General features: G+C 49.8%; 1 protein-coding gene and 1 long non-coding RNA gene across 3 annotated transcripts in view; one reads left to right on the forward strand and one right to left on the reverse strand.

The window, feature by feature from the left end:
• Positions 1–557: 557 nt before the first annotated feature.
• On the reverse strand, positions 558–3210 carry LOC116078026. Its single transcript, XR_004113399.1, has 3 exons — positions 2838–3210; positions 2205–2375; positions 558–1979 (listed from the first exon to the last, which is right to left on the reverse strand). It is a non-coding gene; the product is annotated as an uncharacterized LOC116078026 (long non-coding RNA).
• Mrc2 (mannose receptor C type 2) overlaps positions 2516–17707 on the forward strand; it is a 61645-nt gene continuing 46453 nt past the window's right edge. For both annotated transcript variants that reach the window (XM_031352936.1, XM_031352937.1), the window contains exon 1: positions 2516–2910. In XM_031352936.1, the coding sequence (XP_031208796.1) occupies positions 2691–2910 (220 nt within the window). In that variant the 5' untranslated portion in view covers positions 2516–2690. The remainder of the gene's footprint in view (positions 2911–17707) is intronic.

Genomic DNA, 17707 nt, shown 5'->3' on the forward strand with positions numbered 1-17707 from the left:
ACTTAGGAACTGTCCCACCACTACATGGTGAGCAGGCCACGGGTAGAGGCCCCGGCCCTTTTTCATAGTAATACGAAAGTATGGGTGCTGAGTGCCTCAAGTCTCAGGCTCCATGATATCCCAGCACTCCTGCTAGCCATGGCCATATTCCATTGACAACTGAGCCACAAGGATCCTTTGTTCTTCTGTGTCTGTGCATGCGCTATAGCATACATGAGGTCAGGGGACAATCACCTTCCATATTTAAGACAGAACCTTTTTATGTCGTTTGTAGCTACTGTCTGTACCAGGCTGGGTGGCCTTTGAGCTTCTTGACCTCCTAGCCTGCTGTAGAAGCACAGAGAGACAACCTCTCAGCTTTGGATGAGTTCTAGGCCCTGAGTTGGGTTTGTTTTGAGACAAGGTTTCACACTATAGTCCCAGGTGGCCTGAAACTCATTATATAGTCCAGATTGGCCCTGAACGCTAGGCAGTCCTCCTGCCTCAGCTTCCCAAGTGCAGGAATTACAGCCATGTACCACCATGGTTGGCCTCACAGGGCCTTTTTTCGATGGAGGACTGGGCCAGAAGTCACTGCAGTTAGCCAGTTTGGGCCCAGCTCTCTGCCCAAGATCTAAGTCAGATGGTAGTCATGGACAGGGGCCTGGTCAGATATAGCCAGTAAGTGGTACATGGTAAGTGGCCCTGACTAGAACAGGCTTGAGGGCCTTGAACAAGACTCTGCTAGCCCGTCATACTTTTCAGCTCCCATCCCTCACCCCAGCAGACTCTTCTCAGCCCTGGATATGACAAAGAGTTAATTTCTCCCATCAAGTGAAAGTCTCAGGACTACAAGTGTATTAGCTTGTCTTTGCTTTCACATCGGTTGGCACAGGATGGTGTTTGGTGATGGGACGGGAGATGACTGATAGTGTGTGTTCACACACACTGTGGGTCTTGTGTGGGCAACTGGCCGGAGCCATGTCACACCCATGTGACATCACAGTGTTGGCTCTTGCTCTGCCAGCTGGGTAGTACCAAAACCTACTCTGGCTGGTGGAAGAGGGATCCGATTCTGTTTCCAGAAGCATCTTGTATTTAGGCCGTTCGGATAGGGAAGTGTAGCTCATCCATAGCTGGCAGGTTCTCAGATCTCTCAAATGACAAGACTTGTAAGGAGGGGGGATGTCAGGAGAAGGCAGCCCTAGCTTAGCCAGCTGTGTACAGGACCTTAGGATCCCAAGACATGTCAAACGAAGAAGAGATGCTCCATGGAGCCAGTGAAGCTGTGAACAATGTCCAGAAGCCAATCTGTAACCCTGCTCAAGTTAGCCTTAGGGTAAGGGGTTTTGCTCTCTTGGGTGACAGTCAGGGCCATGGCTAGGGAGACCTTTCCAGGGGCCTGCAATCAGTGGGCTATATTAAGCCAAGAATCTCAGTTGGCAGAGCTCAGAAGGGCCAAGGTGGAGCCTCCCTGGAGCAGAGCCTTTACAGCAGAGATACCTACAGCAGAAGTCCTGAAAAGTCATGTTTGTTATTTCCAAAAAGCCCCGCAGGGGCTAGTCCAGGAAACAATAAAACGTATATTACAGTTTTACAGTGTTTTGATCACTTGTGATAGGAGAAGGTGAATCTGCTTTGTGCTGTAGGACTCCAGAAGTCTCAACCCTGCTCTCAGCTGGAGTTCCCAAGCATCTCTTTCAAGACTGGGAAATCAGAGGTAGGGTGTCGGCTGCCCTCCAAAATCCAGATTCTCAGTCCAGTGCTCTGCGCTGCCATCTGACCTGTTGCATAAGGCTAAGTAACTGGAGGATTGTCTTCATGAAATTTCCGTTTTGTTCTTTGCTACCGGCCAGCAGCCCAGCTGCTGGGAATGATGTAGTTCTTCTGGGACATCTAGCGGACCGCTTTTGTCCCAGGTCTCTGGATGCAGAGGCCCCTATCAGCTCAAGTGTTACATTCTTTGTGCCAGGTACACTGACACAGGAGTCACACACATTCTGAAAACAAGATGATCAAGAATTGTTTACGCCGCTCACAAGCAACAGGAGCTCTACCTTCCCCTCCCCCAACCTCGGAGCGGGTGGCGCGGAGTTCTGGGCTCCTCCTCTTCCCCATCAGACTAGAGGATGGGGTCCCAGGAAAGGAAATAGCTGACGCTTAGCGGCTAAAACCTGGCAGAAGAGGCAGGATGGAGTAGGTGCTGGGGGCCCAAATCTAGCCACCTGAGTCAGTCGCGCATCCCCGCCCTCGGCTGGCCAGGCCTCGCAGCAGCCCAGGTTTCGCCACGATGTGAAGTTCTGCGGAAAGTTTTGTAGTTGCTTCGCCTCTCGCGCCAGCAGGAGAAGCTGTGACGCAGCGTCTGGGGCTCCAGGCCCGGTCTGAAAAGAGAGGGACTACAAGGCGGGAAGGAATTAAGAAGCAGAATAGGGGAAGATAAAGAGCGCACGCTGGGATCCTTGTGGACCTCGTCGATCCTCTTCTCCAGCCTTCGCCTTCTCTCTCTCCCGACACACTCCCTTGCGGCCAGGTCCCCAGCCCTGCGCCCCCGGGCCTCCTCCGTCCCCTCCCACGCTGCCCGCTTCCCTTCCCCTCTGCCCCTCAAACCCTCCTCCAGGGTTCAGCGCTCCTCCCTCCGCCCTCCCTCCGCGGGGCCTGCCTCCTCCCTCCTCCTCTTCGGGAGGCATCACTTCGTCCGGACCCGGAGGAGGATGCGATCCCCTCGCCGGCGGTTATCCGAGTCCAGCGCTAGGGCTGTCTCTGCACGCAGCCCCGCTGTGCGCCTTTGGTCCCCGCGTCCTCCGAGCGCCGCAGGGATGGGACCCATCCGATCTGCCCTCGCGCCCTGGCCTCGTCACCTGCTGCGCTGCGTCTTGCTTCTCGGGGGACTGCGTCTTGGCCACCCTGCGGACTCCGCCGCCGCCCTCCTGGGTAAGGCGCTGCCAACTTGGCCAACTTCGGTGACCGGCCCGCCGGAGAGTGGGGCCTCTTGACTTTTCCCTCCTTTTTTCTCACTCCCATCTTTTCTGGAGAAGTGTGCGTGTGTGTTTGTGTGTGTGTGTGTGCGCGCGCGCACGCGCGTGTGTGCGCGTGTGTGTGGTGTGTGTGTATGTGTGTGTGTGTGTGTGTGACTGGGTTTTTAAAATTCGTCTCCACTTTTCTGGGAGCAAGGGAGGAGATGGGAGGAGGAGCGCGCCTGGAGGTGGGGGAGGACCTGAGTGGAACCAGATGTGGCAGGCGGCGGGGGAGGGGAGCCGAAGCACAGCGGCCTGGGAGGGAGAGGGAGGGCTGGTGACTACTCGTGTCCCGGCCACCCGGACCCCCGGCGCCCACCCCGCGCTAGTCTGGGTACCTTGAGATACAACCGGAGAACCAGAGGCGTATTGTTTCTTACGCTGTGCGTGAGGGGTCAGTCCGTCTGTTCAGCGTCTGGCAATGGGGTCTTTATGTTTCTTACTTGGTCTTTAAGGACAGCTTGTGGCGAGGACTTATGCACCGTTCGATCGGAACCCTGTGGGACAGTTTTGTGCCAGGAGAACCGAGTGCGTGTGCGTCTATGTGCGCGCCGATGTGTGTGTGTGTGCGTGTGTGTGTATGTGTGTGTGTGTTCCTTTCTCACTTTGTGTGATCAATTCTAGTCAAATTGGCACTTTTCCAGAGTGGACAATCTTTGCTGCAAAAGAGTTTGTAAAGATGCAAAACCACAACCTAAAGAAACCCAACCACACAAGCCCCCAAAACTGTACCCTTCTCTTTTCTGTATGTTTTTTTTTTGTTGTTATGTTGTTGTTGTTATTGTTGTTGTTGTTTTAGAACTAACTAAAATGTGAGGTCAGACAGGTCCGTCGACAAAAAGCTGAACACTGATAAACGTTGATGGGGTAGATCTTGGGGGGCAGTGGTTCTCAGAATTTTTAAAAATGTGCTGGATGCTGCCTCCACATCCCCTTTTTATGTTTAATTGGGGGCTGGGTCAGTGGAAAGGGATGGGACCGAAGCTGCAGGTTTCAGTTAGGACTAGAAGGCCCCCTGAAGAGTCTGAGGCCTTTACGGTGGGGTGGCTCGGTATGCTGGGGGCATTTGCCGAGGGGAAAGGTAGGGACAGGGTGACCCACAGTCACCTAAGAGCCTCCACCGACCTTCCCTCCCACTTAGACCTGAAGCCTGCATAGACAGGAAGCAAGCCAGAGGTCCTGCAGCTTGGTAGCACACAGCACGTTCTTGCCAGAGCCTTGCCCCTCTGTAAAGGACACGGGACAGCAGGATGCAAGGGAGGAGGGGAAGGATGGCCAATTCCAAAAAGAGCCTTAGCTCGGTTTTAAAGCCAGGCCCTGGGAAAGAGCTAAGCCAGAGTGCTGACTTGCTTCCCCCTCCCCCCCCCACCCGGGGGAGCGTTTGACAGGGGGGTGGAGATGCCTGATGAGGGGCCCAGTCAGGCTTGGCCCCCCCACCCCCCCACCCCGGGGAGCGTTTGACAGGGGGGTGGAGATGCCTGATGAGGGGCCCAGTCAGGGAGGAAAGGGAGGCTTACACTGTCCCTATGCTTCCTGGTCTCTGCTTCTGTCCCTCCCTACTCTCTCAGACTGTCCTACACACAAAATGCCCATAGTCTGGTCTGCTGCTGTGTGGCCTGGATCACCCACCGGATCCCTGAGGAAGTCTGGCCTGGATTTATGCAGCTGGGGGGTTGTGGGGGGCTTCACTAAAGCAATTGAATAGGAGGGCAAAAATCACACAACTTCCCCATCAGCGAACAAACACAGCACTGACCCTCCCTCTACCCTGCCAACTTCCATGGATCCCTCATCGGAAAGGCTGGGTTAGAGCCTGATGAGAGAGGCAAGCACTTGGTAAATTTCACCGCCGCGGTGGGGAACCTGTGGCTTCGGGGAAGAAGTGCTTGTGGGAGGTAGGAGTTGAAAGGCGCCTGGGGGAGGGACTGGGCTGACAGCTTCCTGATCATCAACAGGAAAGGAAGCCCAGTGGGCGCTGGATGAGAAATGGCCGCTCTTCTTGGGGATCAGAGGTGAAAGGACTGAAGGAATTCTTAACCCAGGATGTCAGAATTCATCCTCACTTCTTCCATGACCCCATAAAATATGCTTTTGCTGTGACGCCGGCTCACTCTGCATGTGTACAGCACTGAGCCAAGTGCTTCAGAAGGGTTACGCTGCATCGCAGGGGGACCAAAATCTTTCCGGAGAATGACATAGGTTGAACCACTAGTGAGGGGTAAAGGCTCCGTGGGTGAGTGTTCTCTCAGACTGGAAGCCCCATCAGGTGCTTAGCATCCGATTTCTCATTTAATTCCGATGATAACCCAAAGAGGTAGGTATTGCTGGACCCATTTTGCAGAGTACAAAATAGAGTCTTAAGAAGAGTCTGATGATTTTTTTCTGGGCACATCTAGAAAGTGAGAGGCTGGGACCACAGATGGTAAATGATCAGAATCAGAGAAGAGCGAAGGGAGAGCAAGTCAGGGAGGTGCTGTGTTGACTATTTTGTGGAGCTTCCTGGGATTCTGGAGGAAAAGGGCCAGGCACCTGGAAGGCCCTGGTGAAGATACCACCCGCTGCGGAGCTCTGAAGTGCTGGAGGTTTCTTACAAAATGAGCTGTGGATTAGAATAGAGGGATCTGCTGTTTAGGTAGAGCAATGAGGAAACCTTGGGAAGTCCTCCTGTGGGGAAGTCTAAAAAGTCATTCAAAGATGGCTGGCATTCCCTCTGAGAGGTGTTGAGTTTTGTTCCTGCTTACCTGAGTAACTGGACAAACCCCTGCACGGTTTACCCAGCTCCTGACCAGGTGAAAAGCTCTGAGGACTGTCCTCCTCCATCAAACTCCACCTACCTGGCTCAAGCAAGCTGCCAGGTCGCTGTGCTCCTCCAGGGCCGCTTTTCCTCTCCAGGGTTGCTGTGCTCCTCTAGGGTCAGTGTGCTTCCTGCCGGGTTTCTCTTCTTCTTTTTTTTTTTTTTTGTTTTTTTTTTTGTTTTGTTTTTCGAGACAGGGTTTCTCTGTGTAGCCCTGGCTGTCCTGGAATTCACTCTGTAGACCAGGCTGGCCTCGAACTCAAGAGATCCGCTTGCCTCTGCCTCCCAAGTGCTGGGATTAAAGGTGTGCGCCACCACTGCCCGGCCCGGGTTTCTCTTCTATTCTGAGTTCACCTGGGCAAGGTGAAGGTTGCACACAGGAGCAGGAAGCTTGGATTTTTGTCTCAATGTGCTCAGAGAAGTCCGAGGCACACAAGGAAAGCAGTGAACGGGATTCGATTGCAGGTGAGACCAGAGCGCCTAACCCTAGCAGCACCAAGCCGAAAGAAAACCACTGCAGAAAGCAGGAACACTGGCCTGGGAGCCCTAAGCCTACAATGGCCTGTGTGATAGCTAGCTTGTCACTGTGGCTTCATTGCCTCATCTAAACAACTTAAGGGAAGAAGGGTTATTCTGGCTCTCAGCTTAGAGACTTCAGCCTCAAGTCAGCTGGTTCCATTGCCCTAAGCCTGTGAGGAGGGAGAAGCCTGGCAAAGCCTCATGGCAGCAGAGGAAGACAGCCCGGAAGACAGGGAGGCACCAAGGACAAGGTACACACTTCAAAGGCAAGTTTGCAGTGACCGACCTCTTCCAACCAGGCTCTTGCCCAATAATGCCATTAAGAACCTGTCATTAGAGCCCTTCATCCATTAGGTTATAAAGCCCTTATGATCTAATCGAAAGACTAACTCCAGTGTACTGAAGATCAAGCTTTTATACCCAAACAGAACACCCACCCACATGCCCTCTTGAAAGGGACAGTGAAGAAGAGAGTGGATGGGACAGCTCTCTGTTGTCAGCTGTTGGGACACTTGGTTCTTGTATATCACCAAGGGGCCCTGGAGACAGAGACTAAGTTCCCTCTCCCTGCCCTTGGGTCCTTAAGAGGTTCCCCTCCAAGGAGGCATCGATAAATAACTGATGAATGCCTGAAGAAGCTGCAGCCAGGCACCCCGGCTCATGGAGGTGGGGACTTCATTCACATAGTCATTCATTCATTCATTCATTCATTCATTCATTCATTCCTCATGACCCTATACAGTGATGAGATCAACATGTATACTTCCAGGCTGAGCGGTGGTGGCGGCCAGATAAATAGATGGATGGATAGATGGATAGATAGATAGATAGACAGACAGACAGACATTCTTCCTTTGAATCTAACTCCACCCCTTGCACCTCCATGGGGGTCTCCCTGGACTTGAGGGGCCTCAGTATCACTGACAGGAAAAGTATCTTTTTAGCCCTTCACAAGATGAGGAGAGCCCCGTTTCTATGACTGACTCCTATAAATCTGGGGGGGATAGGCCACTGGAGTGGTAACACCTCTCTTAGAAGTCACCCTGAGCTCTGTAGATTCTAGTTACTCCTCAGAAGCTAGAGGAGGGTTGCACACTGATATCGATGGCCCAGGGAATGCTGGGGACAGCCTGCTCCAACCACCCAGGAAACAGACTGGACAGCTTCCTCCAGACACACAGCATGGGCTGCAGCGGGAGCCCTAATTGTTGGTTCCTGTCTACACTTAGTCTCAGGACCACTCTCCTCTCTCTGCACCTTCAGACAGAGTACAGCTCCTCGGAGCCGGAGAGATGCTCTGTGGTTAAGACGATCTGGTTTTGAGTCCCATCACTCACATGGCAGCTCCCAACTGTCTGTAGCTCCAGTCCCAGGGACTCTAACACCTCTTAGGGCACCAGGGATACACGTGGTGCACAGACATACCTGTAAGGCAAAATACCCATACTCCTGAAAATTGAATTACATTAAAAAATAAAAGTATAAGCCAGGCGGTGGTGGCGCACGCCTTTAATCCCAGCACTTGGGAGGCAGAGGCAGGCGGATTTCTGAGTTCGAGGCCAGCCTGGTCTACAGAGTGAGTTCTAGGACTGCCAGGGCTATGCAGAGAAGCCCTGTCTCAAAACAAACAAACAAACAAACAAACAAACAAAAAAGTATAGGCCCTTCACAGACTTGACCCATGCTTTCTGACGGCCTCTGCCCACTTCAGTTCCTCTGGCTGTGTATTACACCCTCCAGGAGACAGCTGTGAAACCTCGGCTGCTTTCCAGCACCCTGGCTCCATGCTTCCTCAATCCCCTTCCCAGCATGCTCTGCTCCACGCTCCCCAGGCTCCTCCCACCGCCAGGCCTTTGCTCACTGTACCTTCTACTAAGTAGGTTCTTCCTTGCCTTGGCCTTCTCGGCTTCTCCTGAGCTTTTGGTCAAGACTCTAGTATCTTTAGAATACCTAGGAAGGAAAGCAACTGCCCCAACCTTAGAACAGCTAGGCGCCATGCCTCTTGGATTTCCCAGGAAGCTCGTCAAGGAGTTGTATCCATTTATGGTCGTGTTGGTCCTCATTGCTGTGATTAAACACCTGACACAAAGAAGGGAAAATGACTTTGGTCAGCAGTTTCAGGGGGCCAACCTGTGGTCACACAGTCTAGTTGCTCTGAACCTGAGGCAAGGTCAGAAGTCACGCAGAGGATGTGATGGAAAACTGCTGACCTCATGGCAGCTGGAGAGGCAGAGAGGAGAGGGCCGGGACAAGGGGCAACTTCATTCAGCAAGATTCCACTTCCAATAGGTTATCAATAGGATGGATTCATCAAGAATCAACCCATTGGGCCAGGTGGTGGTGGCACATGCCTTTAATCCCAGCACTTGGGAGGCAGAGGCAGGCAGATTTCTGAGTTCGAGGCCAGCCTGGTCTACAGAGTGAGTTCCAGGACAGCCAGGGCTACAGAGAAACCTGTCTCGAAAAAAACAAACAAAAAAAAGTATCCACCTATTGATTAGGTTTGAGACCTCAAAGCCCATAAGACTGTAACACATGAGCCTTGCGGGGCATTTACGTTCAAGCCATATAGTTTTTTACAGGAAAACTCTAAGACAGGTTTCTCTGACCTCCAAGGGGTATTTGAAAGGGTCATTATTGGTGGGGTCTCTTGTAGACTGAGGCAGTGGGGGTAGGTGTGGTCTAGCTTGTTTCCTTTCTCCCTCAATCCTCTGAACTTACGAATGGGGAAGAATCCTTGAGACCAATTAGACCGAAAGGCTGTGTGACCTCAGGCTCTGCTGTCTTCTTTTAGCACATGAGAAAAAGAACAGTCCGCCTTGTAGGATGTCGCATGAGAGTCACACACAAGTCAGATGATGGGTGTCTGAGATACACGTCCTATGCTATTGTGGTATTGGTATCCTAAGCTATTACTGTTTTTATTGCTAATAAGAAAGAAAACCCGTGAATATCAAGGGGCTTAAATACGGTAAGATAATCCTCACCACCCCCACTGCCGGGCTGGAGAAATGGCTCAGCCGGGCTGGAGAGATGGCTCAGCATGGTTAAGGGCACTCTCTGTTCCTTGCAGAGCACCCAGGTGTGGTTCCCAGCACCCATGTCAGATGACTCACAGCCATCCATAGCACCAGTTTCCAGGGGCATCCAGCGTCCCTTTCAGGCCTCCATGGGCACCAGGCACACATGTAGTATCCATACATACATGCAGGGAAACACTCATCCACATGAAATAAAAATAAATAAATCTACTTTAAGAAAGGAGAAAATGAGAATTTTGTTTGGTTGATTGGTTGTATGGCTTTTGGTTATTTGAGACAGGGTTCCTCTGTGTAGCCCTAACCATCCTGGAACTCACTCTGTAGAACAGGCTGGCCTCAAAAATCCCAGAGATCCTCCTGCCCCTGCTTCTGGAGTGCGGGTTTAGGCCATGCACTTGGCTCCCAGAGATCCTCCTGCCTCTGCTTCTGGAGTATGGGTTAAGGCCATGCACGTGGCTCTACTTTACTTTTTGAGGCAGGGTCTCTCACTGAACCTGCAGCTCACAGTTGGCTAGGCTCGCTGACCAGTGTCCCCCACCCCGTCCCTTTCTCCCAACACTGGATGGCAGGTACACCACCACTCCACAGCCAGCTTTTTACGTAGATGCTGGGCATCCAAACTCAGGTCCCCACACTTGGGCAGCAAGCCCTTTCCTCACTGAGCCATGTCCAAAGACCCTGGACCCTTTGCTTGTGGTTCCACTAAAAACCTATATGCATCTCAAAGCCAGGTGACTTTCTAAAAGTAAATTTAAATCAAACTGGGGAGGGGGTTACCCGACCCTAGTGGCCCTGCCTACCTCAGGCCTTTGTTTACCACACTCCGCTCTGCATGATTTCACTTCCATACTTAGGGAGCATTTTGCCCCTCTGGAGTGGGCAGTGCTAAACCCAAGGCCATCCCAGGAATACTGGGTGCTGCCGGTAAAAGTCACCGTACTTACTTTCCTCCGTGCCTGCCTGTGGCACTAGCTTCCTGCAAGTCTGTCTCTCTCTGCTGAGCTCATACCTGAGCACGCATGCCCCAGGCTGGACACTGCCGCATGCCCCAGGCTGGACACTGCCGCATGCCCCAGGCTGGACACTGCCTTCATCCAGAAGCTTCTGAGCTCCCCTGATGTTTACAGCAACCACCCTCCCCAGCCTTTGTGTGGCCAGTCCTCTCTTGGCTCTCTCAGCAGGGTGTTCTGTTTGAGGGAGAGGGGTACTGGGAGAGCCTCGAGCATACTAAGCATATATACATATACCTCAAAGCTCCTTAGTCCTTGCACGAGTTCAATGCCTGGGACACAGTGGCATTTAAAAAAAAATAGTTATTGAGTTGGAAACATAAAAGCAAGCAGACAAGTGTTCCAAAGACAATAAGGGACTTTTTTAGATGATCATGAAAAACAGATGGCATCAGGTTAAATGAATGGTAGAAAGTCCAATGGAGGAGGGTCGTCCCCAGAATTTAGAGTTTTAAGCTGTTGTAAAAATGAAATGTAGGGCACACTAGAAACAGCACTGTGATACAAAATGAACCTTTTTCTTTTAAATGTAGTTGGAACAACTGGACTTCACTAGGGGCCAACAGTTCAGTGGTGAGGGACATGGTTAGTGTTTGCCAGGCTCTGGGTGCTGGGGGCCAGCAGCTCAGTGGTGGGGGACATGGTTAGTGTTTGCCAGGCTCTGGGTGCCGGGAGTGGGTATATCAGGAGTGGAAGACATAGTTAGCGTGGGAAAGGCCCTGGGTTCAACCCCCAGCTCTGCATTTCCCACCGGAAAAAGAAAAAGGAAATTTAATTTCAATTTGCAGCTAATTACTCCTGAAGGAAGTCAGATGATATGCTGTCAAATCATAGACATGATATGCATAGAAGGTGCAAAGATAATGAGAAATTCCATTGGCTCTTGGAGCTGGAGAGTTGGCTCAGTTGTTAAGAGCCTGCACTGACTGCTCTTGCGGACCCAGGAAGAAAAAGCTATTGAGGAGGACACACAATGTGAATCTGTGGCTTGCACAAGTACACATGTTTATACACCCGTATACACACACAAACATGCACATGCCCAAAACAAACAGTCAGATGTTCACTAGTTTTATTTTATGTGAGATTTATAAAGTGCATTTCATTCAAAGAAAAAAAGAGTAGCAGGGCGGTGGTGCACGCCTTTAATCCCAGCATTCAGGCGGCAGAGGCAGAACAGATCTCTGTGAGATTGAGGCCAGCCTGGGCTATAAAGTTCCAGTTTCAGGATAGCCAGGGCTACACAAAGAAACCGGGTCTCAAAAAACATTAAAGAGGAGGAGGATAGGGAAAAAAAGAAAGAAAGAAAGAGAAAAAAAGTATTTTTCATGCTGCTCTGAGGTCTCCAGTAGGTATAGACACTTGCCTGTCAGCTAAGAGATACCTCTGAAATTCAGAGGAAAATGCAGATAAGTGTATTAGAGAGTAATAAGCACATGAACAAATTGGTTCTGTGTGAATGAACGAGCCCCCGTTTCATGCAGCAGCTTGCAAGGAGGAGGGTCCAAAGGACATACTGTTTCTCAGGTTATAGCTACGTGTGAACATATCAGTACTGGACAGTTTAGTCAACTTGACATGAGCTAAAGTCATCTAAGAGGAAGGAACCTCCATCAGGAAATGCCTTCATAAGATCCAGCTGTAGCCAAGCCGGTAGGGCAGTGGTTCTAAACCTGCGGGTCTCAACTCTTTGGGGTCACATATCTGATATCCTACATATTAGATATTTACGTTATGATTCATAACAGAGGCAAATTTACAGTTAGGATGTAGCAACAAAATAATTTCATGGTTGGGGTCCTCACAACACGAAGAACTGTATTAAAGGGTCGCAGCATTAGGAGGGTTGAGAACCCCTGCTTTAGGGCATTTTCTTAATTAGTGATTGGTAGGAGAGATATTTTGTTGTGTATGCGTGTGTGTGTGTGTGTGTGTGTGTGTGTGTGTGTGTGTGTTTAGTGTGTAGTTCATGTTTGGATTTTCCAGTTGTCCCATTAATGTGTGTGTGGGTTTATTTTTGTTCATTTGTTTTTATTTTTTGAGACAGGGTGTCTCCCTATGTAGCTTTGGCTGACCTGGAACTCAGGAACTCACAGACGTCTGCCTGCCTCTGCTTCCTGAGTGCTGAGATTAAAGGCGCATGTCACCCTTTCCAACTCTTATCCATTTGGTTGGTTTGGTTTGAGGGCTGATCTCACTGTGCAACCTGGCTGGCTTCACAGTCTCCATCCTCCTGCCTCTGCCTTCTGAGAGTTCAGATTATAGGCATTTGTTACTACACATAGCTCCCACTAATTTTTTTTCTTTTCTCCCACTGTTCATTTGTTCCTTCCTTCCTCCTTCCTCTCCCCCTTTCTTTCTAGACAGGGTCTTGTCATAGAGACTGAATTCACTATGCAGTCTAAGGTGGCCTTGAATCCACAGTATCCTCTGCACCCCAATAATGTATTGTTTTGAGACTGGCTCCCATGTAACCCAGGCTGGCCTCAAAATCTCTTGTTGAGAATGACCTTCAATCTTCCAATCACCGGCATGCATCCCTAGTTCATGCAATGCTGGGGATTGAGCCTACAGCCTTGTGTTAGACAAGGACTCTACAAACTGAATCATGTCCCACACCCACACCCTCTTAATGATTTTAAATTTAGCTGTCATGCTCCTTCAGTGTCCTTTACTCTGACGATGTTGCTTGGCTCCTCTGTCTGTCCTGGTGCTACATTCCTGAGAGTTCTGGGTCAGCTGTCTTGCCTACATTACTTACCCATTACTGGATACATCTTAAACATTGTTGTGGGGAAAGCTGCATGGATGTGTGTCCTTCCAGTGTGTCACTAAGGTGACAGTGTGTTCCCTTGTTTTCTGTGGTGCTGACTGATGACAGATAATCTCCTTGGGCACCTCAGACTGCTCCACTCACCAGGCGCCTTTTCCTCAGTGTATTTTGTAGATAACGGAAGGGATTTAAACTACATTTATTTAAAAATACAAAACAAAACAAAACAGGAATGCTTATAGCTGCAGTATTCATAAAACCCAACCTAGTCAGGCAGTGGTGGTGCATGACTTTAATTCCAGTAATTGGGAGGCAGAGGCAGGCAGATCTCTACAAGTTCAAGATCAGTCTGGTCTACAGAGTGAGTTCCTCAACATCCAGAGATACACAGAGAAACCCTGTCTCAAAACAAACCAAACAAAAGCCCAAACTATTAGTCTCCAGTGGCTGGCCTGGAACTCTTTCTATAGACCACGCTGGTCTTGAATTCACAGAGATCCATCTATGGAGGTCTCCCAGCTACTGGAATTAAAGGTGTGTGCTACTATGTCCAGCTTACTTTTTTTTTCTGGAAAGCATCTATTTTTCTTCACCTTTCCCCCTACACCATTGTTCAACCCCCACTTTGGGGATCAGGTTCTAACTATATAGCTCAAGTTGGCCCCAGGCTCATAATCCTCCTGCCTCTGCCTTTTTAAGTGGCTGGGATTACAGATCTGGGTCATTACACCCACTTTGGCCTTATTGATACAGTTTGTAAAAAGCACTTTGGTCTCCAATTTATTTCCCTCCCTAGGCCTTCAGCTTAACAACTTAACAGCTTAACAACTTCAGGGCTGCAGTTAACTGACTTTGAACAAAACGACAAAATGAGAAAAAAGAAATCTGTACCAATCACATACATGCTTCAGGAGTAATGAGAACATGGAGATCTGGTATATGCCTTCCAAGCACCCAAGTACATGCCGGACAGGTATTGCGGCCCACTTGGAAGGCAGAAGCAACTGGACCCCAGAGCTGGTTAGATTAGCTAAATCGGTGAGCTCTGAGTCTCAGTGAGAGGCTGTCCCTCCACATATAAGGTAGAGAATGATCCAGGAAGGCGCCCACCTCTGGTCTACACATTCCTGCACATGTATGCACACACACACATCTGTATACACATGTGCATGAGTACACATGCCCCCACACATACCACACAGATGAAACAATTACATTGTTACTTTTATGGATTATCATTGGGGAGGGTGGGCACATGGAGAATGGAGAACCACTTTGTGGAGTTGGTTCTTCCACCTTTATGTGGGTTTTCACCTATATATGCCCTTTTTGAGAACCTAAACAGACCACCAAGGAGCCGATTCCAATTCCATCACACAAAGGTCTTTATTCAGGCTTCAGCTCGGGCCACACCATCTTCACTGGCTCAGTAGGACTGGAGGGTGAAGCCCCTGGGCCCAGTTTCAAGCAAGCGTTTATAGAGGCAAGCAAACCAGCAGGGGATTTCTAGTGATGGGGGGGGGGGCATTATGGAATCTGTTGCCCTTTAAAATGATTGGCTGGTGCTAGGAGCCAAACCATGAACAAGTGTAACTTCTGCTTTCCTCCTGATTGGTGGTTGTCAGGGGGTGACCTGGAGACCAGTGCTAGGTTGCGGGCTTGGTGGTTCACTGGAGTTCAACCTTAAGTCTGGTGCTCTGAGATGGAGCCTGACCCCAATATGGAGTTGGTCTGATCTCTCAGGATCCTGTTAGCATTCAGAAGCTTGCAAGGCACAAAAGAGATAGCTCAGCAGGTAAGCTTGCAGAGGACCTGGGTTCGGTTCTCACACCCACATGATGGCTAACTGCCATCCATAACCCCGGCTTCAGGGGATCTTTTTTGATCTCTCCGGGCACCAGGAACAAACACAGGTGCTATGCTGTCATACTTACAGAAAAAAAAACAAAACAAAACATGTGAGCTGCCCGACACAGGACAGTTTCTAACAGCACGCGAGGGAGGGAGAGCAAAGCTGATTCATCCACGCCTACTTCTACACCTACATCTGCCAGGACAGCTTCTCCGCACACGTCTAATTATTTCAAAAATGCGGTTTTTTACATTTATTTATGTATTTGCATGGCTTCAAATTCGAGTCGCGAGGCTTTCATAGCAAGTGCCTGTACTCACCGAGCTACCCCTGCCACTCGTCAACATTGTTATTTTTAAGTTAAGATGTCAGGCGATGGTGCATACCTTTGATCCCAGCACTTGGGAGGCAGAGGCGGGTAGATCTCTGAGTTTGAGGCCAGCCTGGTCTACAGAACAAGTTCCAAGACAACCAGGGCTACACAGAGAAACCCTGTCTTGGAAAGAAGAAGCTGGGCGGTGGTGGCGCACGCCTTTAATCCCAGCACTTGGGAGGCAGAGGCAGGTGGATTTCTGAGTTTGAGGCCAGCCTGGTCTACAGAGTGAGTTCCAGGACAGCCAGGGCTACACAGAGAAACTCTATCTCAAAAAAAAAAGAAAAAAGAAAAAAAAGAAAGAAAGAAAGGAAAGAAGAAAGAAGATGAGTGGTATGGGGTGGCGTGGTATGGGATGGAGGGAAGGAGGAGGGAGGGAGTGGGCATGAATGTAATTTGAGGGTGATACTCAGTCTTTTGCAAGTGAAGGCTGATGTTTATTATAGATCCAGATGATGTCACAGTGGTGGTGGGGGGTTCTATGTGTGACTTTCTGTGGCTAACTAAAGGTCATAAAGTGAGCTCTGTGGCAAAAGCAGTGGCATTCCTTTGCAGACCTTAAGATTCCCCTTGAGTCTCCCCTGCCTCAGTTTATTTAGTTTAGAAACAATATAACAATATTTTGTTGCAGAGTTTGTGCCAGACAGGGCGACTTCATGTTTTTATTCCATCCTGCTCATCATCTCTGTATAGGTCTGCCCTTTATCTTTAAACAATTTTCATTACGTTGGTTAATTGTGTATGTGTGTGTGTGTGTGCATGCATGTGTGTGCACGAGTGTGTGTCAGTACATGTGTGCCATGACACCCATGTGGCCAGAGGACAATTTGTGGGAATTCAGTTCTCTCCCTCAGTTAAGTGCTTATGCGCGTCTCTCGGATTGAATTCCAGCCGTGCAGTACTTCTATTTGCCAAGGCATCTCACTGACTGACTCCTGAGGTCTGTTTTGTTCTGTTTTTTAAATATTGTTTTATTATTTAATTCTCTCCCCACCCCCGTGTGTGTAAGGGTAACCACGGAGGCCAGAATTCCCCAGGAGGTGAAGTTATAGACAAATGTGAGTTTCCCAACATGGCTGCTGGGAATTGAACTCAGGTCCTCCGGGAGAGTAGTCAGTACTCTTGACTGCTGAGCTGTCTCTGCAGTACCTAAGATCTGTTTTTAAAGGATTTCTAAGACAGAGAATGCAGGACCTGAGTACACGGAACACAGGGGTTTGTTCAGCACTGAGGAGACACACAGAGTATGATGAATCTCTGGAACTGTTTACTGCGGAGACGGATGAAGTCCCCAGAGATCTGTCAGTATTCCCGTAATCTCCACAGTCACCTGGGAAGAGAGATTGGGTATGATGGCTTATGCCTATAAACCCAGTACTTAGGAGGCCAGCCTGGCCTATATAGTGAGTTTCAAGTCAGCCTGGGTTACAGAATAAGATCCTGTCTCAAACTAGAAAGAAAGAGAAAATAAACAAAAACCTGAAGAGATGGGGTTTTCATCTCACAGTTTAGTTCACAGAGAAGGAAAAAAGAAATAGCGCACCTCCAATCATTAGGTTGTAAATGGCTGGAAAGACCTGGGCTCGGGGCTAGAACTGTCTCATACTGCCAGCAAATCCCTGTGAGAGTCTCTTGCTTACCCTGCCCAGCCCAGGAGTGTAGGCGGCGGGGGCTCCCCGCCTTCCACAAACTCCTTCCCAGTTGTGTGTCCTATGATTTCATTTTCCCCTAGGTCTGCTGTGCAGAGCTGGGATGTGGCAGAGAGGGAGAGCATTCCGTGGTCCCCGCCCCTTCTAGAAGCTCCTTTCTGTTACTCCCTCCTCCTTTCCAGAGAGACCTGAGGGAGAGTCCAGAAGTTCAAAGGGACTGAAAGACGGTTTTTAGGGCCCCAGAGTGCCTGGGCATGTAGGGAGAGGACTCTGCATCTGGACTGTGGGTTTATTGTTCTTTTAGTTCTTCTGAAGAGTAAACACTTTAATCTGTGGCCTCTTTCCCCTTATCTTTTCTTCTTACCCAGTTGCATCTGCGAAGCCTGTTTCCCAGGCTCCGTGTAGTAAGAACAGGAACAGACTCTTGCCTAAATATTAAGGCACAGTAAGGGCTCCCCTGAGTGTTCAGGTATGGGACATCACTGTCCTTCACTCCCCATAGGACAGGAGTCAGTACATTATCCAAATCAAGGCTCACAGCTTCAGGCAGCTGGCTCAGGGTCCAAGGATCTAAGCAGGGATTTGAACTTGAGTAGTCCAAATTCTAGAATGACCCTCTCCTGTGGTACCTTCTGGGAAAAGGTGGGGAAATGTCATCTCCTAGCCTTGACCTGATAGAAACTAGCAACTAGTAAGCACGGGC

This window comes from Mastomys coucha, unplaced genomic scaffold (assembly GCF_008632895.1).
Source record: "Mastomys coucha isolate ucsf_1 unplaced genomic scaffold, UCSF_Mcou_1 pScaffold5, whole genome shotgun sequence".
Taxonomy (NCBI): domain Eukaryota; kingdom Metazoa; phylum Chordata; class Mammalia; order Rodentia; family Muridae; genus Mastomys; species Mastomys coucha.